General features: G+C 46.3%; 1 protein-coding gene across 1 annotated transcript; it reads right to left on the bottom strand.

Annotated features, from left to right (window-relative positions):
* Positions 1-4,936: 4,936 nt before the first annotated feature.
* MYC (MYC proto-oncogene, bHLH transcription factor) lies at positions 4,937-8,453 on the bottom strand. Its single transcript, XM_077188948.1, has 3 exons — positions 8,245-8,453; positions 7,156-7,861; positions 4,937-6,107 (listed from the first exon to the last, which is right to left on the bottom strand). Exons 1-3 carry the CDS (start codon positions 8,284-8,286, stop codon positions 5,533-5,535), a joined length of 1,323 nt encoding a protein of 440 aa, XP_077045063.1. The 5' UTR covers positions 8,287-8,453; the 3' UTR covers positions 4,937-5,532.
* Between the last annotated feature and the right edge of the window lie 591 nt (positions 8,454-9,044).

Below are 9,044 nucleotides of genomic sequence, written 5' to 3'. Positions count from 1 at the left end.
AAAAGTAGCCATGGCAAGATCCACAGACAGACTTATGTAAAGGGTGAATTTAGCAATAAAATGTAATCACCCTAACACATAATGTCAGGAACTAGCTGCTTTCTCCCAGACTTGTCTAGAAAAAAGAATAGCTCCACAATTCCTGTGTTAAGCTGGAAACTGGAAACAGGGCTTGTGGGAATAAGATCCTTCAGTCAGCCTGAGCTGTGGGGTCCACTCTCAGCCAGTGATTTCTCCCTTGTGTCTCATGGTTTCAAGCACAACCATGCAGAAATGCATTGTAGCTTGGGCTCCCATGCATTGGTGGCAACTTGAAGCAAGGTTTGCTCAGTAACTACAAATATTAATAGTTTTGGCAAGTGGCCAATAATGCTTTTTCATATGCATTAATATTCAGCACCAAAGGTCATACTCATCATTATCAGAAAAAATTAATCTCATTTGCCAGGAAGGTGGAGTCTGGACACACTTGAAGACAAGCTGCTTGGGCTTGAAGTGACTTGAAAAAATAGTGCCTGTATTATAGTACAAACCAATTGAGGGTGATATTCCCACTGCCTGGCCAGGGTCCCACCCAAACCAGCTCCCCCCTGGAAGCACAGTGACTGCAACTCTTTCATGAGGCATATCTGCAAGAAAGGATGAAGGAGGGTCTGGGGAACCACATGCCCTCAGTGTGACCTCAGTGCCAGAGAAGACTTTGGAGCAGAGCATCTTGAGTGACACCACCTGACACAGGACAACCAGGGGATCAGGCCCAGCCAGCAAGGATTTATGAAAGGCAGGTCCTGCTTGACCAACCTGATCTCCTTCTATGACAAGGTGACCCACTTAGTGGAGGCAGGAAAGGCTGTGATGTCTGCCTAGACATTAGGAAAGCCTTTGGCACTGCATCTTTCACAGAATTCTCCTGGAAAAACTGGGTGTTTGTGGCTTGGACATGTGCACTCTTCACTGGGTAAAAATCTGGCTGGATAAGAATGGTGGTGAGTAGAGTTAAATCCAGTTACAAGTGGTGTTCCCCAGGGCCCAGTATTGGGGCCAGTATTTTCTGCTCAGAGGAACAGGACCTGGGGGTGTTGGTTGATGGACAGCTGAGTTACCATTCCTGGAAGGATTTAAAGGATGTGTAGGTGTGGCACTTGTGGATATGGATTACTGGTGGACTCAGCAGTGCTGGGCTAGTAGTTGGACTCAATGATTTTAAAGACTTTTCCAACCTAAACAATTCTATGTTTCTATAAAGGGAATTGCTTGCATGGCTGAGTCCACTGCTATAAGCAAGGTGCTCCAAATTCTTGCACCTTCCTTCGTTCAAGATCTATGTAGAAGATTATTGGTTAAATTAGGGGAAAAAAAAATCCCCTTTGACTTTCTAGCAGCTACTCCGAATCTTGGATAACATTTTTTTACAGCCTGTCCCCACTGACATTTACAGCTATGTCTGAGATGAGTAAGTGATACGAAGGTAGGTAAAACTTGCTGAACATCTAATGTTTTGTACTGGAAATGATATCTGGTTTCTGCAGCTTATCTATTTGATTTCTTGATTTCACTTTTTCTAGTCAAGTTTAGGTCTCATCTGCGTGAAAACGACAAGGGAAAACCAGGGCTTAGTTCTCAGTCTCAGTAGAACATTTTTTTCAGAAGCTGCCATAAATGTCCTTTTAAAATGAAGGAATAGCAAACCTGTAAGCTGGGAAGCAAATCCTGAATCTCTCCCAAAGCTGCCTGCCTGTGTTAGGATCATTTATAGTTCAGTTTTATTTTTCTGTTAATTCCTAGGCAGATGATTCTAACACAAATCAATAAAACAAAAAAAAAAACCCAAACAAATAAACAAAAAACCCCAAAAACAAACAAACAAAAATAAATCCAACATGTTAGAAGATGGTTCATCTCTGTAGATGAAACAACCACCTCCACCTTCTGTTTTGAATAAATTCAGATTTCAACTGCAGTGGCTTGGCTTATTTCCAGTTTACAGTTATTCTAGTCCACTTACCTGAAATTCTCCCTTTCATGCAACTCTGATGAAATGTTTGCCGTCTCTCAACTGCCTGCAAGGGTTGCAAAGTGCTTCATGAGCAAGAGTGCTTACGTAGGGACAAGTAAAGTGATTTCTTTATAGGTAGTGATAAAATTTTCAAGAGCATCCTCCACTGGCGCAAATCTGTTTCTCTGGAAGAAACATGGAATTTCTACAGATTCCGGTGGGAGCTGAATTAAGCAGACATGGGTTCTTTTATATATCCCAGTTCTCCTCTAGCATATTCTGTATTGAATCATTGAAGCCATTCAAATGAAAACTTGGCTGCAAAGACAAAATTTAAGCACAAGAATAAAAATTAAGATGGAATCCTCAAAGTTGGTATTAAATTAAATTAAATCAGTGAGGGTAAATGATAAAGGAAATTTTATTTTCACCATGATGGTTTGTTTCTAGTTTCCTTTGATGCCACATTTTGCCTAAAGTTCTTCTGGAAGAGAAGTAGCTTTAAGTGTCCTGTGAAAGTAAAGGAGCAGAGAAGTGTATTAAAAATGTTCCTTGTATTTCAAGTAGAGCTTCAGTACAGCTGTTTGGCAAGCACTGTAAATTCTGCATTTCATTTCAAGGCTCCGATGCTGCTTTTGTAAGCTTATCTCCTCTACTGCTCCAAAACAGCAGCAAACCCCAACACCTTCCTATCCAGATATAATGCACTACTAACTGAATCTAGCCCAGAAGCTCCTGTGAGATGTCTGTGTCTTCTGAATGGGATAATCTCTGGTGAGCAGTTGGAAAGTGGAAGCCACATTCCTCTTATTCCAGCAGCAAGTTAATGACCAGAAGAGGTTTCTTAACCCTGTACCCACAAGATGTTTTAATTTTTTTTATTGCATTATTCAGGTACTTTGCAATCATACAACAAAGTAAGAAATGTCATAAATATGAAGTTACACCCCATAAAACTGTATTTTTTTAGTGGCAATTTGAGATCACATTCATAGTTTGTTTTCCAGTAGGACAGTGGCAAGAGAAACTGATGCTCAATTAAAAGTAAGAGTAAGAAATTAAATAACTGCAAGTATCCTATTCATTAGAATACTAAAGACCTTCTGCAGATAGAAGAAAAAACCCAAAACTGTTCTCCAAATGATATAAGAAGCTGACAACTAAGAAGAGGTTCATTAATCATTGTGGTCTAGCCTCATTTAACAGGAAGAAGCCAGGGGGCTTTGCTACCACATGAAACTGGAATTCAAAGGTGACATATTTTTCAGTTTTTGTGGATGGATCTACACCTCCTGGTTTATTTTGGAGGATGGGATTGCAGTTATAAATTCTTCAACAACATCTTGCTTCTGTTCTGAAGCAATATCTAAAATAGGAAGCACACCAAAAGGCACATAAAATGAATGTATTTTTAAAATTAGATATCCTGTCTAATAAAAGGCAGAACTTTTATGTTATTCATAGCTGTAAGTTGTCCTGATTTACAGTTCAGATACAATTAACAGTTTCATTTCACATAATTCTTTTTCCTCATAAGTGAATATCGGAATCACACGCTGGAAAAAAGCCACTGTGGACCACTTCTATAAACCCAGTTACAGGGGGTGATACAAAAAAAAATTAAGAGAAAAGCCTTGCTTTCTTCTCTTTTTCTAACAGAATGGGTTTTTTTTCCTCCAGGAAACCTTCAAACACCTAAAGCCCTCCACCAAATAGGATTTACACACTTACCTTCTTTCCAAACTCCCTCGTGGAAGATTGTTGGGGTGGTTACCCAGGGCTTTGCAGAACAGAGACCTTTGGCATCTACCCTGCCTGCACAGTGCCACCTGCCCCTTCCCACATATACCCACACCCAGGCATTCTTCTTCCCACTCTGAACCCAAAACCAATAGAAAACCTGAACCCTTGGTCCCAGTTCACTGGTGCTATCTGGCAGCACTGCACCTCTAATGGTTAGAAGCCAAGCAAATATGTATTTAACGGGAATTATGAAAATCAAAAAAGTGCAAGGCCCAAGTTTTTGAAAAACACACTCTTCCTCCACATCAAAGGGCTCATTGATTTGTTACTGAAGTCATGACTAAAGTGGTGCTAAGAGGGTGAAAAGGGGAGAAAAGATCAAATCTAATCTTTGGAGCTGCGTCAAGCAAGTACCTTATGGCCCATCCGAGGCTGATCATGAGACAAGTCCTGAATGTAAATATTATTTAATATGTCTGGCAAATGTTAGGAATCTGTCTGAGCATATTCTTCAAGTGAGAAATAGCTCTCCTTTTCATTTGCTCCCTTTTCTGTGTCCTTGAACTTTGTATCCCTTGAAATCCCAAGTAACTATTCACATTAATAAAGTGTTAAGGTGTTTGACCAAGATTGGCTCTGCTGATTTCAGCACTTAAAAAGGGAAACCGCTCTGTTGTTTTAACCACTTCAACACTCACCATCTCAGTTTATTTTCTTATCCTCTTTAACTTCTGTTAAAATCAAACAGGAAGCAATTAAGGTGAGCCTACTACAAAGCAGCCCTCAAAGTACATGGCTATGTCCTAGTGCAGAATGAAGGTCATGCCCTGAAAATGTAATTATATGTATGTGGAAGGAATGCAGAGCCTACATACTGAGGTGATCAGTGAGAAAATGCACCACTCCAGCTTTACTTTCAGCAGGCAAATGACCACAACCAACACAGGCATTGCTACCACACCTGCATGGAGGACCTGGTGGCAAGGCAAGTTGAATTGACATTACACTGACCATTTTACCCACTTCAATTAAGAGATGGAGTGGGAGCAAGAATCTAGTCTCTACTAAGCTGTGAGCAAAACTAACACCACTTCCCCTCATCCAACCCCCCTTTAACTTCAGTCAGGTCACTGTCAGGGTGACAGAAAAAGGAATGTCATGGAAATAGACATGTAATGACAACAGTGGGAAACAAAGTGAAGTCTTTACACAGGATTTAGCTAATTATATTTTGGGCAAATATTTATTTATCTAAAAACAAAATAAAAATCATTTGTAAAAGGAAAAAAAAGTACTTAAATAAAAAACAAAATTGTGAAATGTTATGGCACAGAAGTTCAAGACAAGTATAAATCCAGTTGCCACAACTGTTGCGTATTAATGTTGCACATTTTTCTATAAAGGCTTTATTAAAGGTATTTACATGGCAATATGATGTGTAAATATATACAGCAAACTGGGGACAACCTTTTTCTTTTGGATTCTCGTATGAAAAAATGCCTTAAATACAAAATCTTAAAAGAAAAAAAATTGAAGAGTTCATCCCCAAGCATGAAGAATGTCCCATCATCCCTTATGTCCAAAGTATCAATTATGAGGCAGTTTTGAGGTTCTGGCCAAACCCTTGGGAGATTCAGCCAAGGTTGTGTAGTCTCAAGTTAAATCGCACAGCATGCAGTTGCAATAGTTCCATACTCGATGGACCGCGTAGTTCATGAGAGATATTAGAATCATTAATATTTTATCATAGTTTCAGTCTAGTTTGCATTATTCTAAGTGATGCTCAAGAGTTCCTATGCACAACAGTTCCTTAGCTGCTCAAGTTTGTGTTTCAACTGTTCTCTCCTCCGCCTCAACTGCTCTTTCTCTGCAATCAGTCTGTGTTCCTCTGACTGGATGGAAAGAACGTACTCTGTCGCTTTTTTCAGGATGACAACCTTGGGAGCCTTTTCATTGTTGGCCACCTCGGGTATCTCGTCACGCAAGGCAAAGAAACTCAACTTCAGCTCATTTCTCCTCTGGCGCTCCAAGACATTGTGTGTTCGCCTCTTGTCATTCTCTTCCGAATCTGACGAGCCTGACGTGCGCGGACTGGAGCATTTTCGGTTGTTGCTGATCTGTTTGAGAACTCTGCCACTTTCCAACCTTAGCCTTTTTGCAGCTGGGTATTCAACCTTGGTGGAGGGAGGAGCGGCATAATTGTGCTGATGGATGTTGACATGACACCGTTTGAGAACCAGTGGGCTTTGGTGGGGCTTACTGTGCTCTTCTGACGTCTCTGTGCTGCTGGACTCTGTGCTGGATTCATACTCATTTGCTTCAGCTAATGTAACAACATCGATTTCCTCATCTTCTTCTTGTTCTTCTTCTGCCATAAAAAAAAAAAAAATTAATTCATAACTTGTATGTAGGCACTCTCAAGACTACTGTATGTAAAGGGAAGGCTACTATGAGTTGCACAACGAGGAACCCAATGACAAACCCTTCTTAAATCTATTTCATGATGCTGGACATGGCTTTCCCCAAGAGCCTTCCCTTTAAGGAAGCAATGCTTCAAGTACAATAGGACACATGGACTGCAGTCCAAACCCTGGCTCCCTGATTTCAAAAAGTTGTAATGATCTTGCGTAATGTCGAGTGCATGAAAGATAGTAGGAAAGTTTAACCTCGGTTGTCAGCAGTACAGCGCAATAAAGCTCCCAGACTCAAGCTGCCCTTAATTATGGATTTAGAAGGCTTTGGCCACGCCTTAAAAGAAAGCTTACTTAACACACATGGGTATTCAGAGACATTTTCTGAATCTCTCTTGATCTGGTAATTTGTGGAAAATAGGAGGGAGTTTGGGGGCGAAAAAAAAAAGAAAACTAGTTTTAAAAAAGGAAAAGGGGAAGGCTGTAGCGCTTTGGGTAGAAACTCACTTTCAAACCAGATTTACGAGGGAGCGGAACCCGCTGTCACATACCTAAGGAAGCATTTCTAAAACTTTCCCAGCCCCATTCACTCCCCTGCAGTCACTTTCACTAGCACCTCCCTGACTGCACATTCTCCCCGCGGCTCTCGGGCTGGAGTTAACTCCTTCCCGGCCCACGGGTGAAACCGGGAGCCAACCTTATCGGGACCCCATGATGAAAGTTTATCCCACCTACACTTATACATACTTTTTCCCCCCCGCTTTTCACTCCCTTATTCCCCGGAGGAAAAACTGGGCTGGTTTTCCAGGAAATAAGCTGGCTAGGACTCTCCGTGCCTCGCAAACGTGGCATTAAAAAAAAAAAAAAAAAATCGCACGCGGGGAGGGGAGCAAAAGGGGGCTGAGGAGGGAGGCGGGGGTGTGCTGCCTTCCAGCTGCGCCCCGGGAGCCCCTGGCGCCGCGCGGGTTCCCACGCCCTCCCGGAGCACGCGTGGGTCCCACTCACCCGAGTCGCTGCTGGTCGTGGGCGGCGTGTCGACGCCCAGCAGGGACGCGGGGCTGGCGCCGGGCGGCGCGGCCCGCGGGGCCCGCTCGCTCAGCGGGTAGGGAAAGACCACCGAGGGGTCGATGCAGTCGGCGGCGGCGGCGCCCAGGTCGTGCAGGTAGAGGCTGACGGAGGCGGCGGGGGACGCGGCCAGTCCGGGCGGCGGTGCCGGCGGCGCGGCGGACGGCGGTCCGGGGCGGGCGGCGGGGCCCCCCTCTCGGCGGGCAGCCTGGTAGGACGCCAGCTTCTCCGAGACCACCTTCTCCAGCTTGGCGGCGGCGGAGAAGCCGCTCCACATGCAGTCCTGGATGATGATGGACTTGACGGTCTCGTCGTCAGGGTCGCAGATGAAGCTCTGGTTGACCATGTCCCCCCCGAGGAGCTCGGTCACAATCTCCAGCTGGTCAGCGGTGGAGGGGAAGCAGGAGGCGGTGGCCAGGCTGGAGCGGCGGCTGGGGGAGAGGGGCGGCGTGGGCAGCAGCTCAAACTTCTTCCATATGTCCTCGGACGGGGCGGGGGGCTGCAGCTCGCTGCCCCGCTGCTGCGCCGCCAAGTAGAAGTTCTCTTCCTCCTCCTCGAAGTAGAAGTAGGGCTGCACAGAGTCGTAATCGTAGTCGTAGTTCTTGCTGGAGAAGCCGGCGCTGAGCGGCATCGCGGCGGCTGGTGCCTGCGGGAGGGAGGGGAGAAAGGGGCACCCGGGTGAGCTGTGGGGGTCGGCTCTCCCCGGCTTCGGAGGAGCTACCGGCCCCCGGCGCGCAGCGCTCCCTCCCCGCTCCGCACACCGTGCCGGCAGGGAAATGCGCAGTCGCGTTTAGTAAAAAAAAAAAAAAATTATAATTATAGTAATAATTAAAAAAAAATAAAACAACCTACGACCCTCCTTCACTCCGTTCTAAGCGCGGCGGAACAATCGGGAGGCGCGACCTGACCCGCCGAGGGATCGGTTGTCAGCTCCCGGACCACCCTCCCCGCTCCCCCGGAGGGGCTGCGGCAGCCCGGCTCGGCTCGGCTCGGCTGGGCTCAGCTCAGCTCTCTGCCGCTGCCGCTCACATGGGGCACGGAGCTCCTTCCCTCCCGGGACCGCAGCGCCATCCCTATCCCCCGTCCCGGCGGGAAGGGGTGCCAAGCGCCCGGCGGCTTCCAGCCGGGAGCCGGGCGGTTCCTCAGCCACCCACCTGGGCGTGCTGGCGCTGCGCAGGGACAAGCAGCGACCTTGGCAAACTTTGCCAAATCTTGTCATATATATATATATACACATATCCGCATATATATAAATGCATATAAGCAATATATGTAGCAATCATACCCTGCCCGCGCACACGCGAGAAGCAAATGCTCCCCTCCCCCCGCAAAAAAATTAAATTAAAATCCGAGCGCAAGAAAAAGGATGGGAACGCCGGAGCTCCAGCAGAGGAGAGCGTCCGTCGGGAGGGACCGTCGGTATCCACGTCCGCGGAGCGCAGCCCCGCCAGCAGCCGGGGTGTCACCAGCCCGTGTCAATCCAAACGCCACAACCGCGGGAATCGAGTGATGGGAAGCCAAGAGCCCCGCAACTCACCGGCTTCTCCAACGCGCCAGCTGCGAGACGTAGCGAGGCGATTATTGCAGGCGGTGCGGGAACAACGAAGGGAAAATGGATAGATGATAAAAAGAACCGCCAGAAAGGACGGGGAGAAAATTAAAAAAAAAAAAAAAAAGAAAAATAGACAAAACGCCGGGAGAATGTAGGTCTCTTCCTCCCACTACGGTTTGATAAACCCCACGGAGCGGCGGAGCAGCCGCCTCCCGGCGCGGTCGGTCGGTCGCTGCTCCGGGGCGGCGCGGCGCGCTAGCCGGTACAATAGAAGTTT

The sequence above is a fragment of the Agelaius phoeniceus genome, chromosome 1 (genome assembly GCF_051311805.1).
Source record: "Agelaius phoeniceus isolate bAgePho1 chromosome 1, bAgePho1.hap1, whole genome shotgun sequence".
In the NCBI taxonomy this organism is placed as follows: Eukaryota; Metazoa; Chordata; class Aves; order Passeriformes; family Icteridae; genus Agelaius; species Agelaius phoeniceus.
Note: the sequence above shows the minus strand (reverse complement) of the source record. Positions and strands in the feature narration are given on the sequence as shown.